A 16,182-nucleotide genomic window follows, 5' to 3' on the forward strand; every position below is an offset into this window, starting at 1 on the left:
CGCGCCACTGCCGTAATTACAGCTAATCTCCCCACGCCGCCGCCTTCTCATTTTTCCTCAGTGTTTTAAAAAACGTGTCTCCGTCTCTCCCCTCAGGGGGGCAAAAAGCCGGCCGTACCTGACGGTGGAGCAGATGACGGAGTTCATCAACAGCAAGCAGCGGGACCCGCGGCTGAACGAGATTCTCTACCCGCCTCTCAAACCAGAACAGGTCCAGCTGCTGGTGGACAAGTATGAGCCCAACGCGTCGCTGGCACAGAAAGGTCAGTGGCGGCAAAGTCTTGCAGAGCAGACGCAAGCACATAACGTTCACTGTTTACACAAAAACACACACACACAAAAAAAACCCCACAAAAAAACAGAAACACTGTCAGAACTTCCTTTCAAGCGCTATGACGTGGTTGGTACGCAGGTTTTGTGATGCCGTGTGACTAAACAGACTAAATCCTAAGCAGCTTTTATGTCACTGTGGTAAGTGTTGTGAATATGGAGCAGGCGGGCAGGCAGAGGAGAAGATAATATGCTTCTGAAAAAAGAAAGTTTTAGTTTCAGGTTGATTCTTGCATATTTCTGACCTTTACAATATTCTTTGGATTTATCTCTCGCATCCATCGGTTAAAGAGCCCAATGCAAAGTGTTTGCAAAGTCAAAAACCTGGAAGGCGATCGATCAAGTGGCTCAATCTGACTTGGTCCTTTGCTCTAATTTATGATTCGGTGGTAACGATTAAATTTCCCTAAAGTATAGGAAGCTATTAAACTCCATCATCTGCATTTCAGTTCATTAATTCAGCACGGTGCAGTCATTCATCTATTCTGAAAGCAGTGCTTTCCTTTTTGGTACTGCTGGAACTTTAACTTGAATTTTGCTTCCACACAAATAGCAGTCATGCCTCAGATTGTTCATTCAGTCCAATCTTGGAGGTGACCTGAGCACCGGTTGCTTCATATATATAAATATCAAGGTCAAACTGTGCGGTTGGACTATATCGAATGTAGTCTCTTAAAGGTCGACGCGACCTCACTAAATCCACCAGTGGCCATAAAGAATTAGGCGCCATAGGGCGCAAATAACGTCGATGACCTTTGACGTAGGAAAGTGAATCCAGAAGGTCTGCTTCTCGATGGCATTTCCATCTCTTATTAAACACCATCATTCAGCATCACGGCAGCAGGAGATTGAGATTATATTTTTCCCCACTGGGTCAGATCGCGGCCGGCATGCCGGTGCGGTGGCGAGCACCCCAGGAAGGTTAAATGCAAAGGCTGACCTTTCTGCGTGCAGTCGGTCGCTGTTTCCGGATGACCTCTGGTCGGTTGGATGGTGGGGAAAAAACCAGGGAAAAGTCCTCTCTGCTGCCCTCTGCGCTCCATGGAATGCTATTGGTGGTGTTTGCCTGGTCCCCATCAGCCACTGCCTGCATCCTGTCCATCAGCAAAGTTAACCGCGGCAAAGTGTGGGAGTAAATTATTGCGCTTGATTTGAGTTTTTTCTTTTTTTTTCCTTTTTTCGCACTCCTGGCATGACTTATTCATTTTCTTGTCTCCAAACGACGGGGGAGGAAAACAATGGATGTCATCAACATCACAGAGCCGCACGCGGCCCGCAGATAATAAACAAGCGGCAGCCCTCTCCGACGTGAGGAGCGAAACGGAATTATTCACAAACAGCTGAGGCGGATGACAGCCAGCGCATCCGACGCTCGCGCTCGCCGCGTGTGAAGTGTCAGCGGACGCCGAGCTGCCAGCCCTGGAGAGCCGTTCCCACTCAAGGCGCCGCGCGTCTCCGCCGCCCGCGTGCCAATTCAAAGCACACTCTGACGATTTTCTCTTGTTTTTGACGACTTTTCCTGCCAAATAATTTTCCCGGCCAATCGAAATTTTCCTCTGTAGCTGCACTTTCACTTTCTCCGCAGTTTGTTTTTCATCCGTTTCAACTGAAAAATCTGCAACAGTTGTGATAAGATTTTATAATGCGAGCGCTCATCCAAACAATTAGACAATTGTTGTGGCCTGAGGGCTTAGCATGTGTTTGCAGCTGTCAGATCAATGAAAAAACACGAGTTTGTTTGCAACATTGTTAATGATTCATGCATTAATGCCACAGATTTGCCAAGTATTGAGGGAGCGTGCAATTATAAATCCTATCCTCAGTTCATTATTACCATGGAACCATGGAAATCACACGTTAATGAACCACTAGCACTGGAACTATTATTTGCTATAATCTGGCGCAAGCAGCAGCAGCAGCAGCAGCATCATCCTAAAATCCTGCTCTCACATCTAAAAGTCTCACAAAACAGTTAATTGGATGAAATTATAAAAGCATATTTTTTGGGGCAAAAAAAAAAAAGAAAAAAAAATCCCATTCCATCGCCGTGCGTTCAGCTTCCATCACAGGGACACTGAGTCTTTTCCAGCCTCGCTGGAAGTGTGCCCTGCCCCGTTCGCCTGACAGATTTGCCCATGTGAAGTATTTATCTAGCTGGAGGAAGTGCGGCCATCTGCTCTGCAGAAGGGTCCAGGGTCTTTGCATGCTACCCTCACACACACACACACACAAGATATGCATACCTACACCCCTATCCACTCTCAAGGCCACACATACTGTAAGTGCATTTCAAAAGTTAATGCTTTACGGTTGTGTGGTCAACAGTTTCACCTTCTTGCTGAAGGTCGGTCTTTCACAGCTTCCTTTCACATTTCCAAGCTCTGAGGATCTCTGGAATAAAAGAGCTCAGGCGTGAATGAATCTTCTCTGCTCATCTCCTCCACGGATGCTTGCAATATAGTGACAAAAAAAACCCTTGAGTCCCAAAACAAATTTCCCATCCCCCAGTGAAGACCTATATAATAACCCAGGCTTTACAAGCACAAGGTTGAGGATTTCTCAGAGCAGTAAATGTCTTTAGCTCTGGCTTGCCAATCTTTTTAAATCCGTGACGGTGACTCTGACACTGACTCCCTGAGTGTGTTGACTACAGGGAGTCTACAGACTACAGTACATTACGTGTTGGGTAACAGCTACCGGCCAGGCTCGTCTTTGCGGGCTGTCGACGATCACCCACCTGAGGTCCCCACAAACCTGTAAGGAGTGTCAGAGGAAGCGTTAGTGTTGTGGTCAACCGAGACCGAGACATTATCAAGACTAGAGAGGATCGAGATCGAGACCAAGACCAAGACTTTATATATCGAATAAAAATAACAATAAAATAGAAAAAAAAAACTGAACAGTATTTTTTTTTTCTTTATTATCGTGTCATTACAGTGTTGGCTGAGTCTTGACCGGTCTTGATCTAAAATCCAGAGTCCGTTCAGTCTGAGACCGAAACAAGACAGAGTAAAAATGCCTCAGAGTCCGAGATGAGACCAAGACCCTTAAAAGTGCTCTTGAGACCGAGACCAACCTTCAGTACTACAACGCTCGGGGAAACGTGCATGTTTTGCGTCACGTTTCCTTGAGAGTGGGGCACAGCGACTTTGAAAGGCTATGGATGCACATAACAACGCCTGTAGATTCCCACACCTGTAGCCCGAGCTTGGTCGACACCATTTTTCATGGGTTGACCTACAGATGTCTTGTAGGCTGCCGTGCTGCACAGCAAGTCCCGGTGATAAGTGGGGGTGAGATGCACGGTGCTCTCCACCTCGACTGTTGCCAACAGCAGCCAGCCCTAATTAGTCGGCTCGCCCTGCAGTGGGGAGGGGGAAGGGGGGGGGGGGCTGCCACCGCATTAATTAGCATAAAGCGGCCGGAGGGACTTGCAGCATCCGTTGAGGTTACATCACTTAGCATATTTCGCATAACTTCAAGCAGCATGTGCCTGTGTGTGTGTGTGTGTGTGTTTCTGTATGTTTTTGTGCGTATATTCCTGTATGTGTGTGTGTGTGTGTGTATTTGTGTGTGTGTGTGTGAAGGTCTAAAGGAGGCAGCAAATGTGTTTCTCGCCTTGGGTGCTTGTTGTACATTTGCGCAATATTGACTCGGTGCAGGTGCGGTGTTTGATGTGTGTACTAATTCGTATGTAAATTGCGATCTCGCGCCCGAATGACTGGCGATTGGTTCTTTTTTGTTGTTTTTTTTCCCCACTCCGCTCGTTATTTTTATTCTTTATGATGCGTTCGGTTCGCGACGAGACAGGTTTTGTCGCGTACAACCATGACACCAGCGCAGGCATGGAACATGTTTGCACGTCTGCAGATCTGAGAGGAGGATTCATGTAGAACAATCGAAAGGCTCGTGAAAAAACTGTAATGTGAAATGTTTATCTTGCTTTTTGACAATTGTTTCTTTCCAAGTTGGTGATCATCAACTCCAGCAGCTTGTCCAAGAATAAATCAATGTGGTTACAATTAGAAGGAAAATTGCTGATTACTCTTTGATTCAGTTTTTAAAAGTTTTCAACTCCGAAGCTTCACGGCAGACTGTACGCTAGGCCAGCCTGCTGCACCGGAAGCAGTGAGGTCATGGAACATTCTGTACATCCCCTTTGCTTGTGTGGGCGTTAATAGACGTGGGCTGGTGATCGCCGCCAGTCTCTCCGCGGCCGATGTTGACATTTTCCTGGCCTTACAGGCGGTCGGGAGGTGGTTTCCAAGGAGTTTCAGCTCACGCGTCTATCGGCCCTGCGTCACATCTCAGGAGCGCCGATCGAGGCGTCGTCAGTGTCAACATCAACATTGCCGTTGGATCAATAGTGGAATTTGGTTCAAGCATTCAGTCGTAGCAACCGGTCTTACGATTCTCTGTGCTGTATTTACCCAACCATTACCAGACTAAGCTGCACTGCACATGCTTAACATTATTTAACACGCATGTGAGCTACAACATTTGACACTTGACTCTCCCAAGCCCGCATTCATGATGATGATGAGGATGAACTGCCACTCTCAACAGCATGCAGCAGCTGGGTGGCTTTCACACACTTTGCAGTCGCAGACTGCTTTGATTGGTGCCGTCTCAGAGACGAGCCTGGCCCAACTTGACTCTGTGTTGTCGTCAACAAGCAGGCGGAAAGGATCAAAACCCGCCATGTGTCGGTTCCGCCTCTCTCCGCTCCAGTGGCTCCCCCGCCCCCCTTGCCCGTGGCACTGTGCCCGAGAGGCCCCCGTTAGTCATGCTGGAGATGTAAAGCGAGATGGTTCCAGCAGGGTGTCAGGCTGCGGAATGGCACTGACTCAGCCTCCTGCTGCGACGACTCCCAGCCGCGGATTACAACACGTTTATCGAGCGCCGCTCAAATGCATCTGTGGCCTCGGGACACGAGTTGGATCAATTCAATAATACAAACCGCTGTGCACATGTGCTGTGTAACGAATGGCCAGCAGAGGAGAAGTGCGTCTTGCTGATGTGCTTTTAATAGCTTTCATGCTGAAATGAATTTTCACCGTCACAAAGCAACGATTCTACGACACGGATGCGGAATTGGTCTTTGCGCACGTTACAGATGGATAAAAAAAAAAATCTTTATCTCCTTACTTGGTTGAGTTTTTTTGCCCAGTGCACACACGATGGATGTAGCAACCCCGTTTGTGTTGATGTTGACCGGCCGCCCCGCGTCTGTGCAGGTCAGATCTCGGTGGAAGGCTTCGCCGGGTACCTGAACGGCGAGGAGAACAGCATCATCCCCCCCGAGAAGCTGGACCAGAGCGAAGACATGACCTTTCCCCTCTCGCACTATTTCATTAACTCCTCGCACAACACGTACCTCACAGGTAAGTTACACACACACACACACACACACACACGCACACACATACACTCCGTAGGCTGACATCTTTGCCAGGAAATTGTGTTTTCCTCCGTCTTCGACCCAGGGAGCACCAACAATTTTGATATGTTATCGTCAGACTGCCAGTCAAAACAAATAGGAAGAACTAGCTCTGTTTCCAAGGTTCCCAAAGCCCATTGTTGGAGCATTTTGGGGTATCACATTAAAACAAGGTGATGGAAAACCTTACAAGTAAAGTTTTATAAATAGAATCTTACGCAAGGTTATATATTTTTTTTACTTCTGCTGAAAAATTATAAGCACTCACATTAAGAGTTGGCGACGTGTTAGCCAAATAGGTAGTTGAAATAGCGTCAGCTGAAGAGGCTATAAAGGGAAATGCAGTCTGTCTCCACTGGATACTGACTGCATTTTATCCTGACCACCTCATTAATTCTCCGAAGCATGAACGATATAAAAATAAACTCCCGGTGGCACATATCGTACTCTCATCTTTATACCTCGCAGCTGCCGCTGAATGCGAGACCCCCGTTCCCCACCTCGCCCCGCCCGCCTGCCCCCGACGCGCGCCCCCTTCTCAGCAAAGTCGTGCCAGGAGACTCACGTCATTGATATTCATGAGTTAAATATTTCTTCCGACTGGTAGTCACAGTAACTGGCTGCTGGCAGTGCGCAAGAATGGGAGGCATGGTACACAGGCCATTTTCTCCTGAATGGTTATTAGGATTCATCAATTCAAATCTATTCCGTGGGCAGGGGCGGGGGAGGGGTGCCAAATCTTTCATGTGTATCAAATTTCTCTCGGAGGGGCGGGGATGGAATTGAATTGCGGTAACAGGTGAAGCTCAAAGACAACAAAATGAGGAGAAACAGAACAGTCGGTCCCTCGGCTTCTCGGTACGCGCACTCGACGCGTGAAACTTGTTGTGTTTACACTCACTTTTTAACGTGTCGGTCCAAACTTACCAATGTCTCGGAGCCGCCACTTCTTCGTCTTCCTCTTCCATTTCTTGAGAGCAAATAGCAAATAGCAAGAGCGTGAAGACAGCCGAGATGAAATGCGCCACATAAACAGAGCGCAGGCGCCACAACTCACAATGCCAGAATTAAATTACGCGTGAAAGTTTTTCAGACCTGCAGTCGCCGCCGTCCTGCCGCGGCCCCGCTAAGAGGTCCACTCCATCCAGCAGCAATGAAATCTTGTAAAGTGAAGATAATAAAAAAGAAGGGTGAATTACTTAGATAACTGTAATCCTCTTTACTGTCACTTTAGGCTCAGCTGGAACCAATCCAGCTATTAGCCCAGCTGCCCTTGTCCGTATGGAGTAACAGAGCAGAAATCCCATCCTATGCACTGTATATTCAGGACGGAAGAATGCAATTTGGAACGCACCAGGTGCTCCCGTAATTGGATTAAAGAGTGAATTGGCTTATAAGAACATGGTGTGGACCTGCTCGCCCTGTAGAAAGCACTGAGACGACTTCTAACTTTGTTACAATATGCCGCTTTGTAAATAAAGTGGAGTTAAATGATCGAGGTTCAGATGTGAAGGGAAAAACACGCTTGCAATCTCACACACACACACACACGCGCGCGCACACACACACACACACACACACTTCATTCTCACTTTGACGCAGCTCTCGCCGCGTTGCGGGAAAGAACACCGCTAATGTGCCGGCGTAATTGCTGTGCTAATGGTGACAGGTTGGAATGAGACGTGCCCGCCTGAGTTCTCGGTGCATCTGGTGCTTAATGGGGTTCACGAATGCGGGGACGGGGGGGGAGGCGGAGGGGTGGACAGACGTTTTTTTTTTTCCCCTCGAGCTAAAGTCCCCGTTGTTTTTGCGTTTGCAGCCGGCCAGCTCGCTGGCAACTCCTCGGTGGAGATGTACAAGCAGGTGCTCCTGTCGGGGTGCCGCTGCATCGAGCTGGACTGCTGGAAGGGCCGCACCACCGAAGAAGAGCCCGTCATCACTCACGGCTTCACCATGACGACTGAAATCTCCTTCAAGGTGGGGAGACGTTATGTAATTCACTTTCTGTTGGGTTTGGTGTTGAGTGCAGCGCTAGTAAAACATAGTTTTATGCCGGCCATGGATGTGTTATAAGAACTGGATACCGGACTGGCAATATGGCGGCACACCAATTTATTTCCCAGTGGCCACTCGAGGTACTGCAGCAAAAAAAAAAACATCCCATGGTCCCAAAAAGCATTTTCCCCATAGATCGCAATGCAAAAATAAACACCTTTAAAACAGCTGACAGGACGATTCATAGCAAATCTTTCTATTGTAGATTTTTCAGTTATGGTCTTAAGCTGCCGCTGTAGAGCAGAATGCATGAACCCAGATGGTGAATCTATTGAAAAGCCCCACTCTAAAGAACTGAAAAAAGTGCATTTTATTACTGGAGTCGGGTGTAAGAATCTTAATGGCAAAGTTTGTGTCAAGGGAAGTAAAGGAGATAGAACGGAGGAGGAACAAATGAGGAAATTTAGATCTAATGAGAGAGTGCAGAGAAATACAACCAGCTCAATGCAATTATTCCCCATGGAGGGGCGGGGGAGGGGTGCGACGCGACGAAGGAAGAGCCGGCAAAGACCGGATGGCGAGGCGGAGAGGAGGTTGGGTTGCACAGTTTTTTATTGGAGGAGATGGCGCAAATGGAAATGAAGGCATTAACGGAACCAACACCGCCGTTAATGACGCCGTAATTGACTTAGACAATCAGCGGCCGGCGTGGAAATCCAATATGTAGCATGTTGGACCAGCCCGCAGGCCGAGTCGGGTGACGCCGCCTCCTCAACCGCTCTCTGCCCGTAAAAAAAGTCTCTTGCTTTTGCGGGCGCTCCAGTACACGAGCCTCCGCTTCTTGTCATTAGCCAGAGATGATACCGTCGGGCTTCTTCTTCCCCCGTGCGCGCCTCACGAACTCCAGGCCCGCAGCCCAGTTATTTCATTTAGCCTCGGCGTCCTCCGAGCGCCGTCCCGCCGCCACCAGCGGGCCCACGGTGGAGTTTAATTTATTTTGCCTGCCTTCCCCTTCCAGCTTATCATTCCCGCTTCCTCCCACACTTATTGATTCGAGGAGGTTGGACTCATGTTCTCCGGGGCCTTTCACGGAAATGCAGGGAATCATATGGTTGTAAACAGATACGACTCTGGCTGTTGTGCGAGCGAAGGGAGTGCGTTCAGGGTTGGTGGGAGGCTCCGTTTTCCCAGCCACTTTTCCGTCAAACGTCGAGGAGGATTTGGTTGTGACGTTTGCGACGCAGTTTATCATAAAGCCGTTTACACTCTGGACGATGATGCATTATGAATAAACAGGTTTAAAATGGTAACGCAAGTGCAGATCAAAACTCTTCTTGACCTTAGACTCCACCTTTGCCTGCACCGTCTTACAAATTGTCATGGCACCAATTTCAGACTTTTTTTTTATTACGAGTTCGATGCTAGCAACAATAACAGTGTAGCAACTAAGTAGCCTGATCACCATTGCTTATGACCGTCATATTTACAACATATTGATATGATGTTGGGGGTAAATGCCAGGCAAAAGACAGCTTTGCCCTCGGACGGTTTGTTTAGTTAACACGTGAGCTTGTATCACTTAAAAATATCTACATGTTTCAGTATCAAGTAGATTATGGGATCAATGAAAATTCAAACCAAAACATTTTTTGTAAAAACCTGCCCTGCAGAAGTGTTACCACCAGATAATGAAGCCTCGCAGCCTTTTCTTTTTTTTCTTTTTTTTGAATTTTGCTGCTGTGGAAAACATGACGTTTGTTCCAGAGAGCCACAGGATGACTCATTCGTTCACAGTGTGAAATTCCAGTGAAATCCGCCTTGCTCTGCAAGATGTCACGGTCCCATTATCGCAGCGTGGTAGCCGCATCCTGGCCAGAAGCCTCCACGCCCCAAGCGGCAGCTTGAAAGCCATTTTTCTTTGTTTGAATTTCTCGCTTTGGAAAAGTGTATGAGGAGGGTGAGGGCTCTAGACTGGACTCGCTCTGTCTGTCTGTCTGTCTGTCTGTCTGTCTGTAGCCTGTCTCACTGAGTGTCGCTCTTGTGTTTCCAGGAGGTGATCGAGGCCATCGCGGAGTGTGCCTTCAAGACCTCGCCCTTCCCCATCATCCTGTCTTTCGAGAACCACGTTGACTCGTAAGTCGATGCAAATTGGCCGTCCTCGCCGTGTCACCCGCGGGCCTGATTGATTGCTAGTGCGGCAATATGTCCCACGAGCTAATTGCTTCGAATCAGCAGCGTCATCAAGGGTACAATTTACCTGCGAAGGGTTTGTCAGGACTAGGGTTTTGTTTTGTTTTTTTGTTTTTTTGCATTTTAATGGCTCGTAGAGGCTTTCAGCCGTCACTGTCATATTTATTGTGTATTGATTGGCTCAAAATAGAGTCAACTACAGCGTGCGTGCGTGTGTGTGCGTGTGTCTCCCAGGCCGAAGCAGCAGGCTAAGATGGCTGAGTACTGTCGGTCAATATTTGGAGACGCATTACTGACGGATCCTCTGGAGAAATATCTGGTGAGTGGATAATATGCTCTAAAAACACACATGCACTCACGGACGACACGTGCACGTGCACACACACCACGGGAGTGTGCATGACACGAGCGGCGGAGGGGAGATTCAGCAGATATTATCACACAGAGGAGTGCAACAAAAAAAAATCGTCCTTGACCTCGTCGGCTCAGCCCGCCGTCACAACAGATATGTGTACAGTGCACCTTCCACAAAGACTCACACTCTTCTTGTGGTTCCCATGTTATTCACTGTTGTGCCAAATGCGATATTTCCATTCATTAACCATTCTGGAGTTTGGCAGTGCGAAGGAATTTCACACATTGTGGCACAAGTGCAATGGTCATGTACTCAAATAACACCAAAATACACGCAACACACCATCCTGCTAGTGTGGTGTCATGCAAGTGTCCACACAACAGGTTCAAAGGTCAAGTTCTACCCCAAACGGAAACAATAACATTATTGTTTCCAGTCCAAATATCCCTTGTGACCTCGAGAAGAGCCTCGTTCATGGTAGTTTACATGCTAACACTGTTAGCCGCAGCCGCAGAAGCTAACATGAGGCTATCCTGTTAATGTTGTTGATTCAGATCAATTCAACTGCGGAGTCTCCAGCATCTGTTTTGATGACTACACACGAGAAGTGTTATTTTGTTTTGTTGTTGTTTTTTTGCGTTTGACTGCACAGCCTTGTGTGGGTCCCTAGTGCCCTGCTGCTGACACCAGGCTGTGTCTCCCGACGCGGCCGTGCACCGTGTCACTTTCCTTGTGTTGCATGTTTGTATGTGTTGCTCTGCCAAACAGAACCGCCCCTTGGGAATATAAATTAAGTCGAGTTAGGTTTTCTTCTGTAAGCTTCCATTGTGTTGCAGGCGGAATTCTTTCCCTCTGCGGACCTCCATAATGGTTACGTGGGTGAGAACTGTTTGTCACAGTTGGACATGGCGGCAAATAGAAAAATGGGTTGAAATAAATAAAAAAAATTAAATAAAAACGTTTACGGACTGTCCTTTAAGGCACTTCCTTTCTCTCACATATCGACGTGCCCTCTCACACCTGCTAAAATGTGTGTTTTTTTTCCGGCCCTCCCTCTCTCTGGAGGCCCTCCCCTAAGGTCCCGCCTCTCAGACTTCCCCTTTTACCCGCTTTCCCAAGCTCCTCGCTCTCCTCAACGCTTCGACCTCGCTGCTTTTTTTCCGCAAAACTCAGTGGTGATTGTTATTCGCCCTGCATTGCTGGTCGGTTATCGCGCGCAGGCCGGCGGGGCGACTGCAAAAACGAGGACTTTGCAAGATTCAAAGGGAAAAGTGTTTTGAGTTGTAATTCTACCCGCTTTCCTTGGCAGCCCTTTATCCGTCTCTTCTCTGTTGCCATGGCTACCCATCAAAAGCTTGCTTTGTCTCTCTCTTTGTGCCCAAACTCCTTTTTTTTTTCCCTCCTCCTTCCTCCCCTAAGGCGCCTTTGTGTGAAATGACGCAGGCACTTGCGTGGTGGAATTGTCGACACTTGTTGCGCAAACTCGACCTCATGCTGTGACCTCGGTTTGCTTTTCCAGCGCGGCACATCAAAAACCAGCAAAAAAACATGTCTCTTGCCCAACTTGGCACGTGTGATTCCTTCCACATCACGCTTCCCCGTGTGGTGTGCACCAGGGACGTCTTGTCGCAGCCGCTGTGAAGTGTTCCGGCTGAACCTCTGACCCGCTGTGACATTGGGCCTTTATCTCGGGGAAGCCTCTTTGAAGGCCGACGGATAAGGAGAGAGCTTCAGCGGGGGGGGGGAAAGTGCCTTTTGAGCAGTCTGAGATCTCCCAGCGAGCGTGTAATAACTGGGGAAGGTGAGTGCAATGACAAACCCCTGCTCCCCTTCTCGCAAGGCAGCCGTGTGCGCAGTGTATCGAATGGGATATCGGCTCCGTTACTCCGTAGGGGAAGGGCCACAGAGGCTAATGTGACTGGATCGGTTCCGGTTGAGTCTGAAGTGACAGTAAAGAGGATTACGGTGCTCTGGGAAAATTCATCTTCCTTTCTTTATCTTCTTCTCGCTAAAATTTAAATGCGCGTTGAATAAGGAGGATCTTAAAAATGAAAAATAAAAAAATGAACCGGCGGCAGCTGGGTCGCTGTGATTGTGATTGAGCTCTGAGATTTCGCACGTCCATCTTGAAAAGCTCCGAAGGGGATGCCTACCAATTCTGAGTGCTTGATATTCTCGAGGTGCTTAAAGAAGGTGCTTAAAATTATACAGGCGTCTGGTCCACTGTAAACATGATAGAATCCATCACTTTCTGAGAGTCTTCTTGAAAGGGCTTCATTCCCCACTGTCAAAATGATTTCAATGGTTCCTTTTTCTGAAGGATGTAGAAAATCAGTGCAACCTTTTCTTGGGAAACGTCTACTTGACATCAGCTACCCTGAGAGGGGAAAAGAGAAACAAAGCCCCTGATGTTTTAAGGTGGTGAAATGTTGGGACAATCTGGGCACAATGCACGGGAAAAAGACTCGCCAGCACAAGCCAAGACACTGACCTTGGAGCTGTCAGAGCCTGTGTACTTGTTATTGGTCTTCATCTGTCAGGGGTGATGAGAAACGTTTTTTTCTATTCTGGCTTTAAAGGGAAAAAAAAGCTGAGAAAAACATGACCTGGACGCTGGCCGTCCACTCCATCCAGCTCGTTAAAGTGTTTCCAGTTCCATGTGAGGCCGTTGAGAGTGAGTTCTAGAAAAAGAATTTATCACTCACCACGAGTGTGTGGTGTGATGTGTGAATGAATTTTGGCTCCATGAGTCACATGTTTTTCCAGCTGCGAGTGGGTCTTCAAGTTTAAATGCTAAAAGATGGCGCGCTCTCCGAGTTTGAAAGTGACTGGGTGTATTCGGCACCACTGCCGACTTCCTCAATTATGAATTATTAATGTCCCTAAACACAGCGATCCAAAAAGCAATGTTCCCTATGAATAAATCAGCCCCGCCTGCTTCTCTCCGCCTTCTCCTTTGAGAGTAAATGTTTGTGTTTAATGCTCGGTTTCACTCCGGGAAGCCCATTTCAATATCGTTCCTAACTCCCGGGACGTCACGACGGGAATTTGATCCCTCTGTGAAGATCATCGAGCACGTGTACGTGCAGAACAGTCGTCCATTATTATCAGGGTATTACACTCTACGTAGGACACGGCCGTGTGAGCCTCACCCCACCTCAGTCGCACTAAGGTCACATTCAGAAGCAACGACCTCATTAAGACGTGTGATGTTTGCATATCTAACTGCAGGCTTGTGAGACACGTCAACGGTTTAATTCCGTAAATACTCCTCCTGGAGTTTTCCTGGGTTTTCTTTTTTTTTTTTCCTCTTCCGTTTTCACACCACTGCTATACTTTTGTCCTTGCTACCTGCCTGTTCCTCCAGTTCTCGATTTCCATTTTGGAGGATGCGACGGAGAGCAGGTGTTTCGGTCAAATTGTCTTGTAGAAGCTCCAGAAAAAAACAATTCAAGACTAAGTGGAAGGGATGGGGAGGGGAGCATCTTTTTGACAGAGAAGCCTGCCTGGACAAACATGTTATGACACCTCTGCCGCTACTGGTTTGCATGGTTTATTTAGAACATACCCGGTAACATGTAAAAGGAATACTGAGGAATGTCTGTGTCTGCATGTAAAGACCTCATATGGAATAGTTCCCGATGGACTTTGATTGGAGGAGTGCGATGGGTATAAATCTGCAGGATCTTTCATAGTCTATTTTGCTACTTTATCCTCCTTAAATTGCAGTGAATGTACATTTAAATAACTTAGACTCTACACACTTTGTCTCCTGAATTCCATAATGCAGCCAGACAGCATCGTTTCGGTCCTCAGCAACCCACAACTCCTAACAAATCCTGAAGCCGTGCGGCAGAACAACACTTTCCTCAAGTCTGACACATTCATCTTTCCCATGCGTCGACTGATCACCCGTGCGTCTGCTGTTCCAGCTGGAGCCCGGTGTGCCGCTGCCGAGCCCCATGGAGCTGATGGGGAAGATCTTGGTGAAGAACAAGAAGAAGCACCACAAGGCCGGAGGAAGCACCAAGAAGAAGCTGTCCGAGCAGGTCTCCAACACGTACAGCGACTCGTCCAGCGTGTGCGAGCCCTCGTCTCCCAGCACGGGTACGCCGACCTGGTCGACGTGTCACACACATTCATTGACTAGACACTCCTCTCAGGATGTTCTGCTAGAGGTCCGGGGTTTGAAAAATAAAGGCCCGATGATGGTTTTACATGGGAGGTTTGAGCACGTGACACATCAGCCAGCTGTAAATTTATGACACAAAGCTTGAAATTGGTTGTGTTTCGTTTTCTCACCGCAAGCTGAACTGCACATGCACACTGCCCCCTGGTGTAAGAAGCTCAGTAGCACAAGTGTCTCGCTTGCATTTGTGATCTTGCTGTGTTTATAATCTGGCATTAGATGTGACATAAGATCCAAGATTAAGATTGTTTAATAATAATTTTTATTTCAGCTTCTATTGCTCATTTTGTTATCAACGCCTAGGTTCGACCAAGGAGGAGATGGCAGACCCCTCTCAGTCGTCGGACGGCGCCGACCTCGGCCTGAGGGCGCAGGGCAGGAAGTCTATCGGTGAGCCACACGAGTCACGTGACCTCGGCCTCCAGGGTGGGGAAACAATTAGTCATGCCCTCATTCGAGGCTGCCTGCCTGCAGAAGCTGCAGGTCAGCCTGACCGTTACGCTGCAAGCATTCATTTCCTCGGTTGATGTGACCTCAGATGCAGTGGGAAATCTTTACTTGATCTTTCATTATGTGGGCGCTGGAGGAGTATGGGCAGACCGAAAGCAATATTGAAATTAATTTCCTCCCCACACCAGGCTTGTGATCAGCCGGTGCAAACCGGTGCAATGATCCGCTTCGAGGCAAATCAGCTTTCGTCCTGCGTTTCGTGACCCATCTTGAATCGGGCAGCATTCGGGCACATTTGCAAATATTGTTCCGTGTTTAATTGATTGCATTCGCCCGTGGCCGTGACTCTCTGGCTGGTGTTTCCAGGGGAAGTGGAGGCGGAGAGCGAGGAGGACGAGGACGATGACGACGACTGCAAGAAGGGCTCAATGGATGAGGTGCGTGTCAAGCAGTGAACTAATTAAATGACACTTCAATTATATTTCCAGAAAGTGATGGCGTGCCATGTGCTGAGGCTGCCCTCTAGTGATCAAAAGAGTCCATGCACTGGTAACACTTTATAATAATGATCATTTATAAGACATTTATAAGCTATTAGTATTATTATTATATATATAATATATATTATTATATTCGTGGATGGAACTAATCATGAACAAATCCCTTATATAAATACGTAAATGGTCATTAGATATTTTATAATTTAGGTTATAAAACATCTATAACCTAACCATCCACTAATATCTACTAATAGCTTATAAATGTCTTTTTAAATGATCATTATTATAAAGTGTTATCCATGCACTTATTTTTATTCTAAATTTTCAAAGGGAGGTTGTTTGCCCCTAAATGAGATTTCTGTTTTTTAACTAATGAGGATGTTTTTGTTTTGTTTTTTTAATATTTATTTTATGTGTTTTCACACACAGGGCACCGCAGGCAGCGAAGCCTTTGCCACAGAAGAAATGTCCAATCTGGTCATCTACATCCAGCCAGTGAAGTTCAACAGCTTTGAGGCTTCTAAAAGTAATGACCTCCTTATGAAGGCAGTGTGAATATCTCGCTGGTCCACGGTTGTACTTCACCACGACAAACATAGACAAATGATTCTCTTCACTGACACTGTGGTCAACGTCTCACTGCAGAGATCAACCGCAGCTACCAGATGTCATCCTTTGTGGAGACCAAAGCGTTGGAGCTACTGACTAAATCTCCTGTAGAGTTTGTGGAGTA

At 47.4% G+C, this 16,182-nt stretch overlaps 1 protein-coding gene across 2 annotated transcripts in view; it reads left to right on the forward strand.

Moving 5' to 3' along the window:
* Nucleotides 1-16,182, forward strand: part of plcb1l (phospholipase C beta 1-like) — a 91,674-nt gene that overhangs the window by 56,425 nt on the left and 19,067 nt on the right. For both annotated transcript variants that reach the window (XR_012928894.1, XM_076044753.1), the window contains exons 9-18: nucleotides 97-263; nucleotides 5,568-5,714; nucleotides 7,590-7,747; nucleotides 9,816-9,898; nucleotides 10,190-10,274; nucleotides 14,243-14,417; nucleotides 14,803-14,889; nucleotides 15,316-15,386; nucleotides 15,879-15,975; nucleotides 16,095-16,179. Coding sequence is in view for 1 of the 2 variants with exons in the window: in XM_076044753.1 (XP_075900868.1) it covers nucleotides 97-263; nucleotides 5,568-5,714; nucleotides 7,590-7,747; nucleotides 9,816-9,898; nucleotides 10,190-10,274; nucleotides 14,243-14,417; nucleotides 14,803-14,889; nucleotides 15,316-15,386; nucleotides 15,879-15,975; nucleotides 16,095-16,179 (1,155 nt within the window). In the remaining variant the exon portion in view is untranslated. The remainder of the gene's footprint in view (nucleotides 1-96; nucleotides 264-5,567; nucleotides 5,715-7,589; nucleotides 7,748-9,815; nucleotides 9,899-10,189; nucleotides 10,275-14,242; nucleotides 14,418-14,802; nucleotides 14,890-15,315; nucleotides 15,387-15,878; nucleotides 15,976-16,094; nucleotides 16,180-16,182) is intronic.

The sequence above is a fragment of the Nelusetta ayraudi genome, unplaced genomic scaffold, assembly GCF_046127955.1.
Source record: "Nelusetta ayraudi isolate G7.1 ecotype Tasmania unplaced genomic scaffold, CSIRO-AGI_Nayr_v1 ptg000082l, whole genome shotgun sequence".
In the NCBI taxonomy this organism is placed as follows: domain Eukaryota; kingdom Metazoa; phylum Chordata; class Actinopteri; order Tetraodontiformes; family Monacanthidae; genus Nelusetta; species Nelusetta ayraudi.